The sequence below is a fragment of the Pinus tabuliformis genome, chromosome 3_1 (assembly GCF_031772625.1).
Source record: "Pinus tabuliformis cultivar Carrire ecotype Pingquan chromosome 3_1, CPIR1, whole genome shotgun sequence".
NCBI lineage: Eukaryota > Viridiplantae > Streptophyta > Pinopsida > Pinales > Pinaceae > Pinus > Pinus tabuliformis.
The window spans coordinates 294,042,530-294,067,748 of NC_142301.1; the positions used below are offsets into that span (position 1 = coordinate 294,042,530).

The window sequence follows — 25,219 nt, forward strand, 5'->3', positions numbered from 1 at the left end:
AAATCATAATAATATAATGATTGTCCTGATCATTGCCAACATAACATATTCAAAACTTGTATTTCGTAGCACATGGTACATATTCAAACTCAAGCAAAAATAAATCTAGGCAATTTCTTGTAAAGAAAGAAAGCTGAAGTACAAAATGTTTAAAACTTACGAATCATGCATGTGAGACCATGAGGACAGAAAAATCCTTCGCAGCATGGCTCAGAGTTTGCAGTTCGAGAAGGTATTTTTCGGGAATCATGAAGATCAGGTTGCTGAAATGGCGGTGATAACATGCTTGACCATCCTGGTTCACATCCTGAAACCCATGATGAAATATTGCAATTTTTATTTAGCTTTGCATAGCCACCACCATTTTGATGATTTGCTAAGTAGTTATTCAAGTAGAACTTTATCTCTGCCACACCACAAAGTCGGTTCACCATGTCACCTGTTACGAAAATTTTAAGTCAGCTGTCATGTACAGTGTTTGAAATGGATATCATAAAACATCAGATATTTTACTAAAATGACTTTTAGTGTGCGAATTTTATGACATCATTGACATGAATGGAATGTTAATTGCAATCCTAGTCAAGGCAAAGGAATAATGGACCAATTCATCTAAATTTAATTTGCTTCCATCACATATGACATGCCTCTTATCAACATGATGCACAACTTCACAAGATAAAGTCTATCATCCACATCCTGTTGAAAATTGTAGCCATGGTAGATATTTTCATAATGTGAAGAATTTGAAATTTGAATTTATAATTTGCCTCCAAAATGTATATTTAAGTCGGCCTCCTTTTATTTAGGTCAGCTGGGCCCCCAAGAGGCACCCATTCGACCCCCTTGGAAGTCTATATAAAGGAGAGGCTTCCTCCATCATTTGGACACATTGAATTGATCTTTTCTATCTCTGATCTAGCGAATTTCAGAAGGAGAAAGTGTTGAGAAATCTAGGGCATGAATAGTTAAAATATTTCTCTGCTTGATACTTGGTTGTGATATACTTTTACTTCTTAGCTTATAGTCTTTTCTTCGTTATGTTATTATTGTGTTCTTTCATCAAGACAATTACCAAAATGCACAATAAAAGACAAGTGACACAGTATCTAGGCTTGTCAGCCAAAGCCAAAACCTCTCACCTCTTGAGAGGAAAACCCGATCAAAATTCTTCTTCTAGATCTTCAATTGATGAGTACCAAGACCATGACAAAGACCCTCGACTCTAATATCCTCCCAAGAACCCTGTAACTAACTTTGATGCTCTACCTCTTCCCTTTCTCAACTTTCTTCTTGATCTTGAACTGCTCTCCTCGCCTCCTTCTAGAGAAACCTGGTCTCTATACTTTACACAGCATCTTCTCGAATTCTTCTAGAGAAACTAGATCTCTATGATCTCACTAGCTTCCTCTAGAGAATCTCGGTCTCTAGATTTCTATCTCGATTACCCAGAACAAGTATCCCAAAAGAATCCTTCCTTCACTGCCCCAGAAGAAACCTCCTTCGCTGCCCCAAAAGAAATTCTTCTTCGTTGACCCCAAAAGAAACCTTCTTCGCTATGCTCGGAAGAATCCTCCTTCACTTACCTAGAAGAAACTTCCTTCTCTTGCCCAGAAGGAACTCTCCTTATCACTTCTTCACACTTCTCTTTGTAGCCCTTCTTCTTCGAACTTCTTCACTGAATGCTTGTTGAGTTGCTTGCCTTCAAGTGAGGCCGAGTGAGGCTACTTATACACATCAACTCATGACCCTTAGGCCAACATGATGACAAGTAGTGAGACCGATTTCTTCTAGCATGTTCTTCCATCGATGTAGGCCGACTTGAAGAGGATAAGTGACAACGTCTTCGAGGATATTTTACATAGTTAGTTTTACCTTTTACATGTTGGAGTTTCTAAGTCTAACTATTAGAAACCCTTCATGTACTTTTCTAATTTATTTTTGCCTACTTGTTGTGATTAATTAACAAGTTATTTACCATGTAAATACTGAAAATAAATACAAATACATGCTCAACACATTACAGATCATCAACTGAAGGAAACAAAACAAGCACACAAGTGACACCGTTGTTTTTGGACCTGTTGTCGCACAAAGTGTCTAGGCACCGCGACAATGCTCAGAGTAAGGGCTGTCACTCTTGATCTTGACTTCATTTAGACTCTCTCCTAGGCAAGTCAAGAGGGGTATTCCCTGAGGTAAATGGATGAGAAAGCTTGTAGAACATGGGCTCTAGGAGGTCTTAATCATGGACAACTTGACGAATGTAAATGGGTTTTGATTAACTCAAATGAATAGATTAAACGCTAATGTAACCAAGACATGACCACAAGATAGAAACAATTATAGACCAGTGCCTTTATGCTCAATTAACCATAGATTAAGTAAGAAAACAAGCTATCCAGAACAAATTTCCAATATGTGACGAATAGTGACAATCAAATATGATCAATACAAACGCCCAAAACTTTAACATGCAAGAGACTTTAGATTTAAAATGATTTTCATTTACTGCCCAAATCTAGATTCAATTAACTTTCTCCAATAGTCAATATGACTTCAAAAAAGTTATCGCACTTTGACCATACAAAAATATGAGAATGCATTTAATCAACAAATAACACTAAGGAACCTCAAATAAATCGTTTTAATTATTCCTTAGACAATAACTTCAATGTGATAAATAAATAAATCGTAGTGAATCAAAAGATTAAACAAATCAAAATTTTAATGGGCCATAAGCCACAAAAAAAAAATTAATGTGAAAGAAAATCCCTTCAATTATCTCTTTTAATTCTATTCCTAATAATTTTTTTTAGATTTTTAAAAATTTTAATGATTTTTTTTAATTTTGAGAATTTTAAATTTTTTAGGATTTTTAAATGTTTTTGATTTTTATGTTTTAAAATTTTTAAATCAAAAATAAAAATCATAAATTACAAAATAAAAATGAAATGAAAACAAAAAAAATAAAATAAAAAAGTAACCCTAACTCCTACGATTATACAAATGAAATAATGAAATACAAATGGACTAACTAAATTAAACAAGACCTAGCCTAACCTAATAGATAAAATCGAAATATATAACAATGAAAAAGAAAAGTCAAAGTTTTTTTTTTATTTGTTGTGCTTTGCAGCTGCAAGTCCGCGGAAGTGAATGGAGCAACTCGATGGAGGTTTTAGCTTCTTATTTGCAGGTTGAAGGTTTGGATGACGGCAGCAAGGATAGAATTGCATGGGTTTGAACAGCGGTTGCAAGAGAGGAAAGTAGGGACAACAAAGGGAGGAGCGATAGGAGAAGGATACGCAGCGACAGGAGTCTGCAGGGAAGAGGAGCTTTCGAAGGGTATGAGGGTGCGAGTTAGGCAGCGTGGATGGATGGCAAGGACAGCGGATGGGGAGCTCTGAGGAGATACGACGGTGATGGCTAGAGAAGGATGGAGAAATGCAAAACGTGAAGTATAGAGAGCCACAGGAGAGGAGGGTTTAGTGGACTGATTTAGAAAAAGGTAGCTGCGTAGGAAGGAAAAGGGGTATTAGAGCTACAGAGAGTAGAGAGATGGATAGAAGAAAGGAGGGAGCAGATCTGAGAGCAGAAAAAGAAAAACGCAGGGAAAAGGAGAAGATGCAGCAAAAGGAAGAAAACCCTAGGTAGCAAATGTACTTCCAAAATTTTCTGTTGAAAAACCTTCAAAATGTAGACAGAGAGAAACCTAGCAGAAAACGGTAGACGAAGAACCCAAAAAATTTATAGAAAACCTTGATTAAAATGTCACATTTCTCCTTCAGATTTGTCAGTGAAACCGCTTAAAAATTTTCCGAAAATTTTAATTAAAATGTCGAATCCAATTACTTCAGATTAACCCCTAAAACCCTCACGAAATTTCCATATCTGAATTTAAATTTAAACCCTGGCTCCAAAATATCTGAACAATGTCCCTGGAAAACGATTTTAATGAACCCCAGAGATCCAAATCTTACCCTCCAGAGCCTAGATCTGGACTCTGCACAATTTTCTTCTTCAGATCTGTAACCGCAGGACAATAATAAAACACCCAAACGATATATACAATGACCCAAAAAACTAAAACCCAGAAAACCCAAGTCAGGAAACTGAAAATAATTACAATTCTATGTACATGAATGGCAAATCTATCAAATCTAGGGGTGTGAGTCCACCTCTGCTCCCAAATCTGATAATCTGAGGCTCTCAATAGCCAGATCTATCGATTTAGCACAAAAAAATTAAATTTTTTGAATTTTAAAGGAGGTACTGAGCTCAAAATCCTTCATGCATCACCCATAAAAAATATCTTATGATAGCCCCGGGATCAAATTAAGGTGGGCTCTTCAGAAAACATAGATCGGGAGTTGGCTAGTTCAGCCGAAAACTTCCCCGAATGCCCGATGATCTACAAATCAAGACTTTCTTGCAAAACTCAATTCAACCGTCAACATAGAGCAAGAAAACGATAATAAATTCAAATAAATAGAGATATCTGCTATTATATTCAAAACTTAGATTATCATTCAAACCCCAGTGACTAAGCAAGATACCTGTACTCAAATCACTCTTCAGAAAGCTATCATCAATGGCTAAAAAGAAATCTATGCATGAAAATGTCACATCCTACAGTATTTCCACGAAGAGTAACACCAGCAGAAATTAACCCCAAAGTCTTTCTTTATTGCTCATAAAAAGATTACAAGAGAGCTTTTCGCTTAGCACACAATCAAAAGATCGGATGAACTCACTGACAAATGACCTCCTATTTAAAGATAAATCCTCCAACGGCTAGTTCGAGTGATCCTTGTCAAAGCAATCTCGACCGTTGATGAGGATCAAAATTTCTTTCAATTTCATCCGTCGAAATTTTAAATTCTTGAGGAAATTTGAATTTTTCAATTAAATGAATTTTAACTAATTCAAAAATTAAATTTTTTAATTAATTTCCTCAAAATTTTGACTTTGACTTAACCCCAGGGACCAAAGGCTTAAAATTTAGCAAAATAGTCAATTTACCTTATTCCCGGGACCTCTTAAAATTTAATTTTGAAAGACCAACGAATTTTGCCTTCGGAGAATTTAAATTTACCTAGGACCTAGAATTAATTAAATTTCTGTCTTAGGATTTTAATTAATTTTTTACCAAAAAATTTAATTAATTAACCTATGAAGGGATAAATTATTTTTCCAACCCTCGAGATACTTTACATCATGACTTTCACATTTTTTACATCTCGAGGGGGAAAACCCATTTGCAAAAGACCCTCACAGACTACCCAGTTCTATGACAAAAATATAATCTAGCAAACCAAGCAACCTGTAATAAAATAACCTAACCAAATAGTTAGAATTATTCCCAAATCACTTTTACATAGACTCGACCTAAAACACTAGGACTCCCCTAAGATCTTAGTGACAAAATCCAATTCGGTTTTGGGGTAAGGCTGAAGGAAAACTCTGCCGACCATTCAAGAACAGATCGGTGAGACAAAAAACCTCCCGGAATGTAGATCGTCACCAGAAAGTAGATTTACCTAGGTAATTACATAAACGACACGAATCTACTAAAATTATTTATATTATACACATGCAGACTAGGTTTACATTATAAGATGATGATCAAGTTGATGATGGTAGTTGGACGGAACGAACACATCGATCAGGCACTATCCCTTTTGTGAAAAAAGGGGGTGTACTGCTATGGGTCGTTGACACGTAGTGGTCAACATCTGGCTCTACTTGGGGACACGTCGCTGCACTGGAGGAATGTGAGAATCTAGAATCTGCATCCATGCAACACACAACATAACATAAGTAGCGTCCATCCAAAAATCATCATATAACATTAAGCACAGGAAAGATATAAGCTCTTCATTTATTAACTAGTCTAATAACATGAAAAACACAAATCTAACTACAAAATGAAATACTGAAATAACAGGGCATAAGGTTAGAAATACAATACAAAGATGCCCCATGGCATCAAATGCGTTCAATATAGTGCATACTGAGCATTTGCCTGCTTTTAGGCAAATCTGTCGGTTGTTTCTCGGATGTGCCTTGTCCAATTCTGCATACGGTAGGACTTTTTCCTATCCAAAATCAAGTTGTTCGCAACCATCTGATGCATCAAATCACTTTCTCATTCTCTTTCTCTTGCGCTTTTTCTTTGTGGCAAGCTGTATCACTGATGATGTGGAACATTCTGCTTCAAAACTCTCAGATGAAGTATGTAAGATATGCGTGACATGTCTTTCTTCATTTTGCATCTGCTCTGTCAAGAATGATGGATCAGTGGCACAAGTGTCATGAGTAATAACTTGACCTTTTTTAATTTCTTCTTTGATCATGTCATTCTTAGTTAAATCTTCGTTAATGGAGTTAGCCTCTTTCTCGGGATATTCACAACAAGACGGGACCTGTGATTTCCTCTCTTCCAGCCTCTTATGTAATGAACCCATTTCTCTAGCATGTCTTACTATTAACTTCGCTTGATTGAGTTCAGTTTTCACAAATCTTTCTTGCAGAGTGACATGATTAGCTTGCATAGCCTTTATTTGATTCTGAATAATGGACATCTGATTAGAATGATTAACTTCCATTATTTTTAATCTGTTTTCGATGATATGTATTCCATTTGTATTTATGACACATGGTACCTGCTTTTCTTCTATGGCTAATAATCTATTCTAAAGAGATATTTGTACAACTTCCATGTCCTTTATAATTTTATCATTCTTTGCATTCATGCCCATGAAACAGTTTTGCATATAGTTTATCTCTTTCTTATGATTTGCTTGCATGGTAGCTAACTAGTTATTATAATCGAATCTCATGATGGTCATTTCTTCATCCATAGTTGAAAATTTGTTCTGAATCGAACTTATTTCTTCTTGATAACTTGCTTCCATCTCCTCTAGGACTAATAATTTTCTTTGCATAGAATTAATTTCCTTGTTATGATTAGCTTTCATGGTTTCCATTTCCTTAGTGTGTTGAATCTACATGTCAGTTACATGATCAGAGTTTAATTTTCATGATTTCCATCTCCTTATCATGTCTTTCCAAGTGGGTGTACAAAGTCCTCATATCCTTGACGTAATCAGTTACAAATTTTTCTTGATTAAGCTCCATATTTTTTACCAGTTGCGTTTGACTCAATTGCATGTCTTTAACCAACTGCTTTAGTTCTTCTATAATTTTCTTATCATTTTCCCTTTCATTGTCGACACTAATTCAATAACTTGTTCCTGCTTTTCCACTATCATGGATTTGTCTTGCAACGGTACAAGTGATCTGGATTTAAACAGGAACGCAACAAATTACAGAGATAACCATAAACACAAAAATGCAGCGGAAATAATACTTCATTTCATTAATGTAAAATACGGAGATATGCTTACAAACAGAAAATGGAAATAAATAGCTAAGGCGATGGTAGCTTATCTCTGAGAAGAGATGTGGTGGCTACATGCCTCTGAACTGTGTTACAATGAGGCTCGAAGGCCTATTTATTGTTAAGAAACAATGGAAAACCCTTCACATCCCGAAACCTAACCCTAGAAGATGAAATGCCAAATTGTGGGCCCCATTTGCATAAATTGGTACATCAATTTCCCGGGGTCGTAATTTTGGCATATGATCTCCGTTTGATGCGTACAATAGCTCGTTAGAAAGATCTATCTGAGCACTACAACTTTGGGAAGGGCAACATTTGTCCATAAACCCATGTTGCCCCAGATTTCCCAAAAAACGTCGTTTAGGGCCTCAAAATGGCTCCAGAAGTTCAGGACCCGAAAAATTGCTAAAAATAGTAAACTGTGCTACAATTTAGGAATCCGAAAAGACTGAAAGAGACAATTGTGGGGGTCCAAATGAGATAGGTGTGTGGCCACCAACATCCACCTAGATCATTCCTCCCCCCTAGGAAGCAATGGTCCCCATTGCGTTGAGTTCCTCCCTGAGATGAGGAAGCTTCTGCTAAGCTGGATCTCTGATGAGCTGTTCTGCAATCTCTGTGTGTCCAGAAATGGTGGGAAGCATAGTCGACGATGATCCACATTGAACACTCGGTGCAAGTGAAGGAATGGAGGAATGTTGTGCTTCAAAGCATTGTTGCCCGTAGCCTTGGTACTGGTGTAAGGACCATGTCGGAGTGGTCTGAGTTTCTGATGGGTTCTGGTAAGGTGTTCTCTTTGCAGATGCAACCAGACTTTGTTGCCCACCTGAAGCTTGTGTGGTACCCCTGTGGGTGAGGAGAAGTTGTTCTTGTGTTCTGTCATGACCGTATTCCTTTGTTGTTGCTGCTGCGTAGAGGAACCCTTCTCGGGGGTCATGGATGTAGCAACGATCTTCCCCTTTCTTTGGGAGCGAACCAGACAGAAAATAAATTTCCTAGTCTATGAGATGAGCTTGCTGCCTTTCTTAGCAGCAATCAAAGAGGTGGCAGTAGGTGGGGCTACCTCTTGTATCCTGTATAATGAATTATCCAAAGAAATAATGACAACACGAGGCCCTGACTCATACACAGCATGTCAACTCCACAAGTATGGCTGGCCTAATAATACATCACAAACATCTAGATGTGTAACATCACACAATACCTCGTCTGTGAAGGGCTTGATGCTGTAGGGAAGGTGACATTGCTGGTGAACTTTGAGATCTCGTCCTTCATGAAGCCACCCAATACTGTACGGCTGCGAGTGTGGTGTAGTTGGTAGGCCCAACCGCTTCACGACCTATGTTGAAACGAGGTTCTTTTGGCTGCCACTGTCGACAATGAATTGCAGCGGTGAACCCTTCACCCACATCTGTGAGTGGAAAAGACGCTCCCCTTCCTCTAGATTTTCAGGCTCATTTTTCTGAATCTTGGCGGTGGCAACAGTGGCGCTAGGATCCGCATCAATGATCTGCTTCCCTTTGCCATTCCCCTTGTCGGGTTCTGGCTTAGGGTCGGAACATGCATCTGATTCAGAAGCCTTCAACTCGGCCACCAGCGACTGCTTGGTCCGACACTCACTTGTGTTATGAGTGGGACTCTTGTGGAACTCACACCACTTTCCTGTGTCCTTCTTCAGCTTCATGGTGTTGTTCTTTTCTTGCGGCTTTGACGGGTTGTCTTGGGTCACCCCACCTTGGCTTTGTCCTTTGGGCTTCGGATTTGCAGATCCAAAGTCTTGCTTCTTCTGTTTGAACTTTTGCTCGATTTTGACAGCGTATCGGTACGCCATGCCGAGCGAGGAGATGTTCAAGAACTCCATCTCTTCCTAGATGTATCTGTGTAGGCAGCCGCGGTATTTGAGTACCAAATGCAGATCAGAATCTTTGATACCCAACTGTGTGCGAAGGGTATGAAAAATGTTTGTGAACTCTGGCACATCTTGGTCCCTTCCTTGCCACAGCGTGGTCCATTTGATGTATTTGTCCTCATAGCTTTTGACAGGGTAGTACTGCTCCTTGATGGCATCTCGGAATTAATCCCAAGTGGGTGCGGCTAAAAATAGTGAGCCCGTATTTTCATCTTTATGCTCGCAGTAGGTTTCCCACCAGTCCTTGACGTGGGGGGCTACTTTGAGAAGAGCGAAAACAATCTTTTCCCGACTCAAAAATTCATGAACAGAAAAATATCCTTCTAGCAGGTTTAACCATTTATCTACGACATCTGCATCTATTTGACCCTCGAAGATGGGGATTTCAAAATTAACTTGTACCTTAAACAGTGTAGCGTTTCCAGAGTAGTTGTTGGAAGCCAATGCGTCGCCTCTGGGTAGCTGCTGAAGGATCTGCGCAAAGTTGTCCATCATCGCGTTCCTTTGTCGCTCGAGGGCTTCTTCGAGCAAGACTTTGATAGGATCTCCTGCTCCCTCGTCTTTCTTCTCATCCGCCATGGGAGACCATCGGGATTTGCAAGGCTAGTCTTGCAAAAGTTCGACCAGTTCAAGCCCTAACTCCTTATATTCCGACCTCGTTGGGTACATGCAAAGAAAAACAAAGAAAAAGCAGACCGCTCTGATACCACTGATCTGGATTTAAACAGGAATGCAACAAATTACAGAGATAACCATAAACACAAAAATGCAGCGGAAATAATATTAATTTCATTAATGTAAAATACGGAGATATGCTTACAAATAGAAAATGGAAATAAATAGCTAGGGTGATGGTAGCTTATCTCTGAGAAGGGATGCGGTGGCTACATGCCTCTGGACTATGTTACAATGAGGCTCGAAGGCCTATTTATTGTTAAGAAACAATGGAAAACCCTTCACATCCCGAAACCTAACCCTAGAAGACGAAACACCAAATTGTGGGCCCCATTTGGGTAAATTGGTACATCAATTTCCCGGGGTCGTAACTTTGGCATACGATCTCCGTTTGACGCGTACAATAGCTCGTTAGAAAGATCTATCCGAGCACTACAACTTTGGAAAGGTCCATGGGCTCATCTTGCCCCCAGATTTCCCAAAAAAACGTCTTTTAGGGCCTCAAAACGACTCTGGAAGTTCGGGACCCGAAAAACTACTAAAAATAGTAAACTGTGCTACAATTTAGGAAACTGAAAGAGACAGTTGTGGGGGTCCAAATGGGATAGGTGGGTGGCCACCAACATCCACCTGGATCAACAAGTGGATGGCGCATTCTGATATGGAGAATTGTCTTGAAATTGACAGTTGGATCCTTTACCAGATCACTTTCATTTTGTTGCATAATTTTAGGTGCACAGGGCGAGCTACCTTGATAACCATATCTATCTAAAAAAGCATTGATGATGTCTTGTAAAGAGGCAAAAGAATCTTTAGGACAATTATTAAACCAATTCAAAGCATTGACCCTCTAAAGAAAAGGCAAGTAGACGCATTTTGACATCTTTATGTTTATATTGGGGAGAACTACAATATTTGATTCTCGTATGAGTAAACCTGCATAGATGCTTTCTAACAGTGACTGGATCACTACCTGAGAACAAATGCAATTTACGAATGTCCTCTTCCGGTATATCATGGAGAAAATCAATAAAATGACACGGGGTAAACAAATCATCCATGATGACTTGCTTGAAGGGATAAGGAGGAACCAAATGGATGCTAGAGAGAGACCCCTGCTCAAGAAAATCAAGAGATCGACAAGAAGGGAGCTTCTATTAGAAATTCTTGTAAGAAATGAAAGAAGTGCAGTCGCCACTTGAACATGAATCTAGCTCTAAGATCCAAACGGCAAACAACTCGATATAAGGGAGGGTTTCTTGTTTGAGAAATAATGGACGAATAAGTGGAGTTGTCACCCAAACAAGAAACGAACCAATATGTCCAGGTGCTAAAGGTGCAGATGAAATAATTAATGAGATGACGAAAGGCAAGGCGATGAAAAGATCAAATGACGCCAGAAAATGTTGTGCCGTTTGATAGGCTAATGAATGGCAGAAAATATGAGATGATTAAAATGATGTTGAAGAAACCAAGGATAGAAAAAACTCTTCCCAGCAACGGCGCTAAAAAATGTTGTCGCACAAAGTGTCTAGGCACCACGACAACGCTCAGAGTAAGGGCCGTCACTCTTGATCCTGACTTCATTTAGACTCTCTCCTAGGCAAGTCAAGGGGGTAGTCCCTGAGGTAAATGGATGAGAGTGTGTGGAACATGGGCTCTAGGAGATCTTAATGATGGACAACTTGACGAATGTAAATGGGTTTTGATTAACTCAAATGAATAAATTAAACGCTAATGTAACCAAGACACGAACACAAAATAGAAACAATTATAGACCAATGCCTTAATACTCAATTAACCATAGATTAAATAAGAAAACAAGCTATCTAGAAACAAATTTCCAATATGTGACGAATAGTGACAATTAGGTATGATCAATACAAACGCCCAAAACATTAACATGCAAAAGACTTCAGATTTAAAATGATTTTCATTTGCTGCCCAAATCTAGATTCAATTAACTTTCTCCAATAGTCAATATGACTTCAAAAAATTTATTTCACTTTGACCATACAAAAATATGAGAATGCATTTAATCAACAAATAACACTAAGGAACCTCAGATAAATAATTTTAATTATTCCTTAGGCAATAATTTCAATGTGATAAATAAATAAATCGAAGTGAATCAAAGGATTAAACAAATCAAAATTTTAATGGGCCATAGGCCACATAAAAAAATTTAATGTGAATGCAAATCCCTTTAATTTATTTTTTTTAATTCAATTCCTAAGAATTTTTTTTCTAGATTATTAAAATTTTTAATGATTTTTTTAATTTTGAGAATTTTAATTTTTTTAGGATTTTTAAATGTTTTTTATTTTTAAGTTTTAGAATTTTTAAATCAAAAATAAAAATCATAAATTACAAAATAAAAATGAAATGAAAACAAAAAAATAAAAATAAAAAAGTAACCCTAACTCCTACAATTATAGAAATGAAATAATGAAATACAAATGGACTAACTAAATTAAACAAGACCTAGCCTAACCTAATACATAAAATCGAAATATTTACTAGTGAAATGAAAAAGTCAAAGTTTTTTTTATTTGTTATGCTTTGCAGCTGCAGGTCCGCGGAAGTGAATGGAGCAACTCGACTGAGGGTTCAACTTCTTATTTGTAGGTTGAAGGCTTGGACAATGGCAACAAGGATAGAACTGCACGGGTTTGAACAGTGGCAGCAAGAGAGGAAAGGAGGGACATCAAAGGGAGGAGCAATAGGAGAAGGATACGCAACGAGAGGAGTCCGCAGGGAAGAGGAGCTTTCGAAGGGTATGAGGGTGCGGGTTAGGCAGCGTGGATGGATTGCAAGGACAGCGGATAGGGAGCTCTGAGGAGATACGACGGTGATGGCGGTGGAAGGATGGAGAAATGCAAAACGTGAAGTGTAGAGAGCCACAGGAGAGGAGGGTTCAGTGGACTGATTTCGAAAAAGGCAGCTGCGTAGGAAGGAAAAAGGGGATTGGAGTTGTCGCGAGCAGAGGGATGGATAGCAGCAAGGAGGGATCAGATCTGAGAGAAGAAAAAGAAAAACGCAGGGAAAAGGAGAAGATGCAGCAGAAGGAAGAAAACCCTAGGCAGCGAAAATACTTCCAAAATTTTCTGTTGAAAAACCTTCAAAATGTAGACAAAGAGAAACCCAACAGAAAACGGTAGACGAAGAACCCAAAAAATTTCCAGAAAACCATGATCAAAATGTCACATTTCTACTTCAGATTTGTTAGTGAAACCCCTTAAAAATTTTCCGAAAATTTTAATTAAAATGTCGAATCCAATTGTTTCAGATTTAACCCTGAAATGCTCACGAAATTTCCAGATCTGAATTTAAATTTAAACCCTGGACTCCAAAATATTTGAACAATATCCCTGGAAAATGATTTTAATGAACCCCAGAGATCTAGATCTTACCCTCCAGGGCCTAGATCTGGACTCTACACAGTTTTCTTCTTCAGATTTGTAGCTGTAAGACAACAATAATACACCCAAACGATATATACAATGACCCAAAAAACTAAAACCCAGAAAACCCAAGTCAGGAAACTGAAAATAATTACAGATCTATGTATATGAATGACAGATCTATCAGATCTTGGGGGTGTGAGCCCAACTCCGCTCCCAGATCTGATAATTTGAGGCTCTCAACAGCCAGATCTATCGATTTAGCACAAAAAAAATTATTTTTTTTGAATTTTAGAGGTTCGAGCTCAAAACCCTTCATGCATCACCCATAAAAAATATCTTATGATAAGCCCGAGATCAAATTAAGCTAGGCTCCTCAGAAAACACGAATCAAGAGTTCGTTGATTCAACCGAAAATATCCCCGAACACCTGATGATCTAAAAATCAAGACTTTCCTGCAAAACTCAATTCAACCATCAACATAGAGCGAGAAAACGATAATAAAATTCAGATAAATAGAGATACCTGCTATTATATTCAAAACTTAAATTATCATTCAAACCCTAGCGACTAAGCAAGATACCTGTACTCAAATCACTTTTCAGAAAGCTATCATCAATGGCTAAAAAAAAATCTATGCATGAAAATGACACATCTTACAGTATTTCCACGAAGAGTAACACCAGCAGAAATTAACCCCAAAGTCTTTCTTTATTGCTCATAAAAAGATTACAAGAGAGCTTTTCGCTTAGCACACGATCAAAAGATCGGATGAACTGACTGACAAATGACCTCCTATTTAAAGATAAATCCTCCAACGGCTAGTTCGAGTGATCCTCGTCAAAGCAATCTCAACCATTGATGAGGATCAAAATTTCTTTTAATATCATCAGTGGAAATTTTAAATTCTTGAAGAAATTCGAATTTTTCAATTAAATGAATTTTAATTAATTCAAAATTTAAATTTTTGAATTAATTTCCTCAAAATTTTGACTTTGACTTAACCCCAGGGACCAAAGGCTTAAAATTTAGCAAAATAATCAATTTACCTTAGTCCCAAGACTTATTAAAATTTAATTTTTAAGGACCAACGAATTTTGCCTTCGGAGAATTTAAATTTACCTAGGACCTAAAATTAATTAAATTTCTAGCTTAGGATTTTAATTAATTTTTTACCAAAAAATTTAATTAATTAACCTATTAGGGGATACATTATTTTTCCAACCCTCAAGGCACTTTACATCATGATTTTCACATTTTTTACATCTCAAGGGGGAAAACCCATTTGCAAAAGACCCTCACAGACTTCCTAGTTCTGTGACACAAATATAATCTAGCAAACCAAGCAACTTGTAATAAAATAACCTAACCAAATAGTTAGGATTATTTCGGCTCACCCAACAGAGAATAAACCTCGCAAAAGTACCAATATCTGGAGACAGATATTTTGGCGAATCCAGCGACTAGATGATCAAACCCCAAAGATGACAATGTTGTCCCCAGTGCTGGGTAGCAATGGCTACTCCAAGCTCTGGAACTGCGTCACCCTCCCAATGAGCCTCCCTTGCTCAGAAGTTGATATGTTGAACTGCTGCTCTCTCTGCCCCACAGAAAACCCCAGTGCTGCCTCTAAGGGACTGTGTCAGCCCCTCTAGCTTTTGTGTCACCCTCTCTGGAGCTGCGCTATCTCTCCTAGTGTTGCCATGCCTCTCTACTATGTATTCTCCACCTTGGACTGAAGTCCCTCTGCCGAACTGCCCCTCTCATTGCAACTTAGATCACTCGCTTGATTTTCTCAACAAATCTCGCCCCAGAAAAATCAAACTCTTTGATCTCTCCAGTGTCTTGGTGTATCTCCAACTGACCCTCAAGCCTCCTCTTATACTTTTCCTGTTAATGAATCAACGACCAAGATTAAGTCCCTAATCAACGGCTAGGATTAAAACAGACTTGATCCTCGTCACTTAGAACTTTCTCACCCATATTCTTATTAATACCCATTATAATTTTTATTTTCCTAGGTTTAGACTTAGGAACCCATTAAAAATATTAATTATTTTAATAACTCCTCATCCGAGTGAAATTTCTCCAAACGATTTTTGGGTTCTAAAGATCTCATGTACTCTAGCCCCTCCACAAACTTTTGGAGCTAGAGCACATCCGATGCTACCCAAAATCAACAAAGAGCAGCATCGATCATCCTCCACCAAGGTCAAAGCTCATCTCTCATTGAAGTCTGATCTAGTACAAAGTCTATGGAGTAAACCTAAACTCTCAGACTCTGTATAGGAGGTTCGAAGGTCTGTTCTTGACCTTGTTTCTTATGCCATCTGAAGTCTGCAACTCAACCAAGTTTTGTGCAACTAAAAGAGGTTCAAAATCCGAGCTCTGTGTTACTATAGGAGGTCCAAAGGAGATCCAAAATTTGAGTATATAGAAGGTCTGAGATCCGAAGTTTGTTCTACTACAAGGTCGGTAGAAGGTCCAAGATATGAAGTGTGTTCTACTACAAGGTCAGTGGTGTTAGTTTTTGGGAGTATCGGAGGTGCTCTAGCCTTGAAAATTGGTGTATGGGCTAAGGCACGTGAGTTCTAAAGAACTCAGAAACCATTTGGTGAAATTCCACACGAATTGTATTTTATTAAAATAATTAATATTTTTAATGGGGTTCCTAAATCTAAACTTAGGAAAACTAAAATATTAATGGGTATTAATCAAAATATGGGTGAGAATGATCTAAAAGGGGGATCAAGTCATGTTTTAATCTTAGCCATTGATTGGAGACTTAATCCCGGTCGTTGAAGACTCAACGGGAAAAGTATAAAATGGAGGTTTGGGGTTCATTTGGAAGCACACACAGAGAGATTGAGGAAATCGATTTTCTGAGGTAGAAGTTCTAAGGAGGAAAATCAATTGGGGAGAACTTGCAGCTAAGGGGCAGAGAGAATCTAGGAGAAGGAATTTCCAGAAAATTATAGAACAAAGAGGCAGAGAGAGCTTGGAGAGAGGCAGCGCAGAAGCCATGAGAGCTGACGCAGAAAAGTTGTCTGTTGTTATATTTCCCAGAGACAGCCTTGGATTGCTTCAAGACCAATGCCTGGGCACATCTAAAATGGTGTGTCTCAAATGATTTACAAGATACTGGAGACAACACTTATGATCTATAGATACATATGTACATAGGAAATAGATTGGTTCATTAATCCAAAGAAATAAAACATGGATTTCTGGTACTTCTTCACAAGTTCAGATCTCAGAAATAAGCATAAAAATAGCGGAGGCTGAGAGCTTCAAGGTCTTACAGCTAATAATCTTTTGCAAAGTGTGTGAGAGAGGAAAAGAGAGAAGAGTAACTCATCACATAGAGCATAAGGCTTCAAGACTTCTATATTTAACACACAGAGCTTGAGACATTAAGGATTTCTATGCTTATTTGGGCTACAAGCAGAAATAATGAATGAAAGGGGAGCTGAGAGCTATGATTCATGTGCTGCAGATTTAAAGATCTAATCTCAATATTCCTCACAGGCATATACATAAACAATGTTCAGACAAATGAATCTGTGAAACAGTTACAAGCATTTGCATTAACATATAGATACTAATGAATCTGTGAAGGAGCTTGAAACACATCTAGCAACAATAATTACATGAATTCAGGGAAGAAGCATGGACATAAAAATGAGTTAAACAAAGGGGAACACATACTGTAATCCTTTGAAGAGGGAATCACCATTGTTTCCTTGATATTCTGAAAAGATCTGTATTACAAAGGAGATACAGTCTGAAAATATAACATGCAGTGTTTTCTCTAGAATTTATGAACCTGAACTAAGTCTTGCTTTCCCCTATTTATCAAAGGGGAGCAAGAAGCTACATTACAGCAAAAATATCTATCCCTAGACTCAGCTGTCAAGTTGACTCACTGTATCAGTCTTGAATGGCTCTATGGCCCAAAAAGATATTACAGAAATGAATGCCTCATTGGAAGGAAGGCATGTTACAAGAAAAAACTAAGTAAATAACCAGACAGAATAGTAAATGAAAGTCTTTGTGCCCATCCTGTGATCGCATCAGCCTCAGGCTATAATTTGTTCATGGTATGGCCTCTTGTGCTGCTCAACTGCCCTCGTCGCTTATGCCTTTACTGCTGAGATGCCTTGTTATGTGAAGTGGGGGTTGGGTCAACTGAAAGTGCTTGTCTTTGCAGTCCTTTGTTGTGCAGAGGGACGAGGCCCCATGCTAAACACTTAATCCTCATGAATCCTGTGAATTGCGCCATTGATGCACCATGCTCCCTTAAAGTCTCCTAGTTGTCGGCCCATCCACCCATTAAACCTCTATACTGCACAACCACTGCCTTGACATGGTGGGTGAGCTACATTCCATGGAAACAACAAGGTCATGCAAGCGCTGGCTTTTTCTTCTAAAATAGGTGAAAACAGGCGTTTTTTGGATTTCTCCTTTAGCCCCCCTTATCGTAGCCCTTCATGTGCCTTTCCTCATATGACCGGGAGTTGTGACTAGGGGCTAAGCCCTCAGGCGCTAAGGACCTCGGACCCGTGTCTGGAGGCCTTTTCCTTTGTTATCGAATTCTCCCGCATATCGGTGCTTCAACACTGCTTTACCCTGCTCTACGCTTTTCCCTTTGCGCGAGCCAACAGTCCGGACGTGAGGTCCTTATAGACCCTGCCTTAATCCTTTATCGCATCCCGGGGGAATGCTTGCATATCGCAATCACACTTGCGCCAATGTCTTAAGCTTGTTTCATTTAACTGCTGTGATCTTCGGTCTGCGGAGTGACATCATCACTGCCACATGTCACCTTGTGAGTGGTGACACGCGGCACTCAAAAATGGCCGCATGTCACCCATGAAAACACTGAAACAGGGTGACATGAGTCCTTTGCCATGTCATTAACCGTACTGCCACATCACTGCTGGCCTGTCACCTCATAGGGCCAATCAGAGACCGCCACGTGGTCCCTTGGAGGAGAAAGAAAAGGACCCGCCCAACCCAGTTTTGCAGGCATTTCCTTTGTATTTCAAAATCGGTGCCTCCCAAGCGATTTGGCTGTATATCGCAATATCGGCACCCTGCAAGGTTTTGGAGTTTGCTGTGACTGCGAGACTGCGGGGTCCTACAGGTAGTGTGACACGTGGGCCCCCCGGAGGAGAGAGAAAGAGGGTCCGCCCATCCCTGTTTTATAGGCCTCTCCTGTGTTAGACCTTTTCGTCCCTCCCCCGGTGATTTCTTATTTTATCGCAAGATCGGCAATTTTCAACAATTTGTGACTACAACCTCCACTGATCATCGATGCCACGTGGAAGAGAGAGAAAGGGGGAGCCCGACCCTCATTTTGTCGGCCTTTTCCTTTGTACCCTATTTTCTCGGCCCCCCGACGATGTTACACAAAAATCGTAAATCGGCGGTTTACAGGTCTTTACAGTTTTTAAAACCCGTCGATATGCCGAACTGTGGGACTGCCGTAATGCAGGGTCGCTGGGATGCAAGATTGTGCCATGTGGAGGAGAGAGCAAAGGGGAGGCCCAGCCCCTGTTTTCCCGTGATTTTCTTTGTTAACACTTTCCAGCCCCTCCCCGGCGATGCAACATAATATCGCAGTATCGACCCCTTGCATGTTTGGGACTACGATACGCCAATTATGCGATAAAAGTTGTGCCCGGACTCACCAATTGCCGATATGCGATATCGGCGAATTGTTGTTCCTTCTAGCATCAGTGCTCCTAACTTGCCTGGACCCGTCGACGCCGATATGCGATTGCGATCAGCCCTCTGGACCTTCGACTGTGATTTGCCTCCACACTTAGTCATTTTCTGGGTTTGCTTGGCTTTTCCAAGGTAGACTTCAAAATGCCTTAACTTTTGCTCCAGGAGTCCATTTTCGGACTTCCATATACCATTGGAAAGCTCTTTCCGAGCACTACGTAATGGAGAGGGTCTGATTTGGCTCTGATAGCTTCTGTGGCCTGGGACAGAGGCTCCAAACTTCACTGCTCTTGGGCAACCTTGGCCAATTGAAACCCACAATGCAGTGAGTGACATCTGTCACGTAGAATCCAGAACTGTTGGAACACCCAAGACTGCCGAGAACTGTTGGAACTGCCGACAACTGTCAGAACAGCCGGGAGAGCTGACACATAGGCAATGAAGTAGTTGGGAGAGCTGACACATAAAAGTTGCTTGTCACGCAAAATCCAAAATTGTCGGAACAGCTGGAACTGCCAAGAACTGTTGGAATTGCTGGGAACTGCCGGAACAGCTTGGAGAGCTAACGCAGAGAGCAAAGAAGGTGATGCAGGGCTGACGCAGAGCCAAAGCAGAAATAGCCCAGGTTAGCCAGTCTTGTGCCAGATCAGCGGGAATTGTGCCGAAATGCTGTCGGGTGAAGTGAGGTAAAACTCACTCAGATTTTCCGCCAGTATTTTTCTCTATAAAGGATTGCTAGATGAGCATCCTAGATTTGTATTCAGATATTTCTCCTACATAATAATAAACCCTCAAAACTCAGACTCCAACATTCATTGTATTATGCTGAACACAGTTAAGTTCAGATTCCAACGTTCATTGTATTATGTTGAACACAATTAAGTTCAACTAATTTTGGATGTTTTTCAGTTGCTTCTCTCAGAACTGAGTTGAAGTACGGATGCAGTGTTAACAGTGGCAGTGCTAGCAACATAGCAGATGCAGCATTTAAGAGGGAGTTGTAGTACAAATGCAGCAGTGGCAGTGACAGTGTCATGAGCAGCAGTAGAGTAACAGCAACACCGCATTGTTGGTGGCAGCAACAGTGCAAAAAGGAGATGCTTCAGATGCAGAGCAACATACAGGTGGACATTGTTACTAGAGCACTTTCCTCGCTAAGAGGGAGTGTTAGTTTTTGGTAGCATCGAAAGTTCTCTAGCCTTGAAAATTGGTGGAGAGACTAAGGCACATGAGTTCTAAAGAACCCAGAAACCGTTTGCTGAAATTCCACATGGATTGTATTTTATTAAAATAATTAATATTTTTAATGGGATTCCTAAGTCTAAACTTAGGAAAATTAAAATATTAATGTGTATTAATCAAAATATGGGTGATAATGATCTAGAAGGCGGATCAAGTCATGTTTTAATCTTAGCCATTGATTAGAGACTTAATCTCAGTCATTGAAGACTCAACAAGAAAAATATAAAATGGAGGCTTGGAGTTCATTTTGAAGAACCCACAGAGAGATTGAGGAAATCGATTTTCTGAGGTGAAAGGTTCTCAGGAGGAAAATCGATTGGGAAGATCTTGCAGCTGAGGGGCAAAGAGAATCTAGGAGGACTTTCCGGAAAATACAGAATAGAGAGGTGGAGAGAGCTTGCAGAGAGGCAACGTAGAAGCTAGGAGAGCTAACACAGAAACGTTGCCTGTCACGTTGAATCCAGAAATCCCAGAACAGCCGAGACTGTCGGGTGCTGCCAAAACTACAGGGAACTACTGAAATAGCCAGGAGAGCTAACACAGAGGTAGTGCAGTAGCCGGGAGAGCTGACGCAGAAAATTTGCCTGTCACGCAGAATCCAGAACTGCCGGAACCGCCAGTAACTGTCGGCTCAGCCGGGAGAGCTTACACAGAGGGCAGAGAAGGTGACGCAAGGCTGAAGTAGAGCCATTGCAGAAATAGCCGAGGTTAGCTAGTCTTGTAACGGATTAGCTGGAATTCTACTGGGTGAAGTGAGATAAAACTCACTCAGATTTTCTACCACTATTTTTCCCTATAAAGGGTTGCTAGATGAGCATCCTAGATTTGTATTCAGATATTTCTCTTGCATAATAATAAACCCTCAAAACTGCTGCACTGGTTTTCCTGCATTCGGTTTTTCCCGGGGACTATTGTGTCCAAAAATAAGTGTGTCCTATGTATCTTGTTCTTTGCTCTGTTTTCTATTTCATCAGATCAAATATTTAATTAGTGTAGGCTACATAAGTAATTTTCTTCAGTATTAAGAAGAATAACTTGATGAATGTAATTTAAAAATCAAGTAGGTGAAGTAGATTCGGATTTGTTGCATTAGGGGTTCCTTCGAGTGTAGGAATTTTGTTAAGTTATGGTATGTTCTATGCTTATAACAGTTTACTTCTTTTTCTTATTATATTCCACCAATTAGCAATCACATGTACATAAAGTAAAGTGCAGATAGAACATTAAATGATCGACAGAAAACAAGCCAAGACAAGAGACACAAGATGTGGCGGCTAGCCAGGGACAAACCCCACAATGTGTGGGGAAACCCTTTGATCAAATCTTCTTTTATCTTCAATAATTCAGCAAAGAAAAATAGTACAATAAATCTGATTCATATCAGCAGTAGCAAACCCTAGATCAGTAGCATCAGCATTAGCGGCTTCATTATCAAACTAGGGCAGACCATATCTCACAAACCGACAGTCGGATTGACTTCATTCTACCACCAAAAGTTTCGGCTTCCAGAGGAGGTTCAGATGAACCTACAGCGCAGTTCAGATGAGGAGATCTTCTAGGCCATGCAAGTCAATCTTTACTTCTGCAGTTGCAGCTTCAGTTTCAGCAGTTTCCGGCTTCAAACTAGGGCAGTCGATATCTTGCAAACCGTTCGTCGGATTGACTTCATTCCACCACCAAAAGTTACGGCTTTCAAAGGAGGTTCAGATGAACCTACAGTGCAGTTCCAAAGAGGAGATCTTCTAGGCCACACAAGTCAATCTTTACTTCTGCAGTTGCAGCTTCAGTTTCAGCAGTTTCCGGCTTCAAACTAGGGCAGTCGATATCTTGCAAACCGTTCGTCGGATTGACTTCATTCCACCACCAAAAGTTGCGGCTTTCAAAGGAGGTTCAGATGAACCTACAACGCAATTCCAAAGAGGAGATCTTCTAGGCCACGCAAGTCAATCTTTACTTCTGTAGTTGCAGCTTCAAATTCAACAGCTTCCGGCTTCACATGTGTGAGAGAGAGAGACCCATTTCAGCGCAGTAGAGAAGAGACTCATATCTGCGCAGTAGAGAGAGAGAGATGTGATGAGATGAGTGAGTCCAAATGAGGAAAAGTCCTCTTATATTTATACACAATGTTGGTGGGTGAATAGATGCGACTGTTGGGCTTCTGAGCCTACATGAGTTGTAGGTCAGCTTGATAATAATTCCATAATCAAAATAAATTCATATCTCCATGAATACTTATCGGAATTGGATATTCCGACACATAGGAAATAGTTAAGCACAACTTGGTCTAGTATAGAGTTAGGTATAGAGTTAGGTAAAGTGTGTTTCTTTACCGTTGTACATTTTGTAACTTACAATCCGACGGTCACGATATGTAGTGATCCGACGGTTCATTCTCTCCTCGGTATTACCGACACTTGATCCGTGGCTTGACACACGATTGGTCCATGATTTCTATTTAAAGCGCATGGAGGGTCATTTGTAGGGTAATCCGTGCATGAGAGAAGCATATGTAAATTTTCATTCTTTTATTAATAAATTGCCTGAAGTGGCCGCGTTGGCTCAGGCCATGGACTGTTTCCCTCTTTGAGGGTTTTAACCACGTCAAAAATACTGGTGTATTGATTTGCGATCTGGTTGTGAGCGGTGTCCTTTGGTGTTCTGTCTGAGGAACTTACCCTGTAAATTCCTATATGGTATCAGAGCTATTTGAGGGCCGCGTCCGTTGGTGATCCAAATCTGAAGCCAGTAGAACTGCATCCGACTGTCGTTTCCTAGATCTGCTGTTTCTGACTGCTTTCGGGCCGAGAGGACTGCTCTGTTGTGTTGGGAGCATCTGTTCCAGTGAGGAACCCCTTTCGTTTCACGCGAAAAGGTTTCCGATAGCCCTAGCTGCGTCATTTTTAAGATCTGGAGGTATACAGTGTTTATTTGCAATTTACTGTTATTTTCTCTTTGTTTATTTCGGTTTCGGTTTATTTAGCCTTTTTTATTACCGGATCTATACCTTTCATTTCTGCGTATGCTCTTTGCCCTGCGACTCTGTGCGATCTGGGCAAATCAGAAACAGAAAGGAAGATTTTTCTCATGCGTATGCTCTTTTCTCTACGCCTTAGGGTGATCTCGGAAAATCAGAAACATTGAGGAAAATATTTAGTTTCCGGCCAAAGCTAACTTTGAGCCGCAATGTTCATTTTTGAAAATATTTAGTTTTTCGGCTAAAGCTAACATCGAGCCGTAAGGTTCGTTTTCTTTGCATGTCCGTGTTGGGTTTTGTGTTTTTTGTTTTGTAGGGAAAGAGAGCCTTCTCAAAGCAAGCACGCAACCCAAAGCATCAACCCCCCTCTCTCTCTCTCTCTCTCTCAAATTTTTTGTATAGCTCAATTGATTCAAAGCTATTCTAAGAGAGTAGAGGTCTTGGGTTCAAGTCTCCATTTTTTTGGGGCGGATTTTTTCATTTCCGCACATTCCCGCACTTCGTCGGCGACTTCATCAACTTTTTTAAAAAAGCCATAACTTCTTCATCCGGAAGCCGTTTTTTTTAAACTAGCCTAATTTTTCGAGATCTATCCATTGGAACACTTATTTTCAGCATCTTTAGCTTCAGATTCCGTTGAAATGAAAAGTCAATACCAAGTTACCCTTGACAGCACCAACTACTTCCAATGGTTGTCCTACATTGAGGATTTACTTAGAAGTAAAGGTCTCTACCGAATAGCCTCAGGCCAAGAAAAGAAACCAAAGGATGAAGATAAGGCTGCTAAATGGGAAAATAGGCAAGATCAAGCACGTGGATTGATAGGGATGTCTATTTCTCCAGATCTTAGATTCCATATTGCAGAACTTGATACTCCTGATGAAGCAATGAAACAAATCAATAAAGTTTTTGGGATTAAAAATGAACTTAGAGCCCATCAACTTGAAAATGAGTTGCTTACATTGGACCCTAATAATTTTTCTTGCATTGAAGATTTCTTGTCCAAATTCAAGACCCTTAAATATCTCCTGGAAGGTGTTAAAGTTAAGAAAGAAGATAGTAACCTTATTTATTCCATTCTTACTAAATTGGGACCAGCCTACTCTGTGTTTGTTTCCACCTTCCATTCTACAAGAGAAGCCTTCATTTCTCAAGGAACAGACTACAAGCCCCATTCCTTTGACTCTTTTTGTGATTCTTTAATAAGAGAACAAGAAAAACTCTTACACCTTGGTCTTCTTAATCTTGGAAACTCTTCCAAGAAAGCGTTAGCCGCCCAGCAGCAACCAAATTCAAAGAATCCTAAGAAGTCATATCCTAAAAAGAATGGTCCTAAACCAAACAAGGGTCCTAAGCAATTTCAGCCCCAAAATGAAAAATCATTTCAACAAAATGATAAAACAAATAAAAACAAAGGGAAGAAGACTGATAGACATTGCAATTTTTGTAATCGAGATGGCCACTTAGAATCAAAATGCTTTAAGAAGATGGAAGCCTTGGAAGCAGCAATGAAGAAGCATAACATCCATTTGGGGCAATCTTCAACTTCAACTTCATCTTCAGGAATGGCACTTTCTGCATGTGGTTGTCAAGCATCTCAGTCTGGCTATGCATTAAATGTATCTTCTTCTTCTCATTCTCATGAGTGGCTCATTGATTCTGGAGCTTCTTATCACATGGCCAAAAACAAAGCCATGTTTTCTTCTTTAAATGATTGTAACACCAAAAATATATATGTTGGTGATGATAGATCTCTTAGTGTTGTAGGGACTGGAACTGTTCATCTAGACAATGGTCAGTTTAATGATGTATTATGTGTTCCAACCTTATCCTGCAACCTTCTATCTGTATATCAGATAACTCATTCAGGTGAAGG

The 25,219-nt window shown here is 39.6% G+C and overlaps 1 protein-coding gene across 2 annotated transcripts in view; it reads right to left on the minus strand.

The window, feature by feature from the left end:
- Window positions 1-25,219, minus strand: part of LOC149186940 (ABC transporter G family member 28-like) — a 581,368-nt gene that overhangs the window by 420,930 nt on the left and 135,219 nt on the right. For both annotated transcript variants that reach the window (XM_089412709.1, XM_089412708.1), the window contains exon 3: window positions 161-439. In XM_089412709.1, the coding sequence (XP_089268835.1) occupies window positions 161-439 (279 nt within the window). The remainder of the gene's footprint in view (window positions 1-160; window positions 440-25,219) is intronic.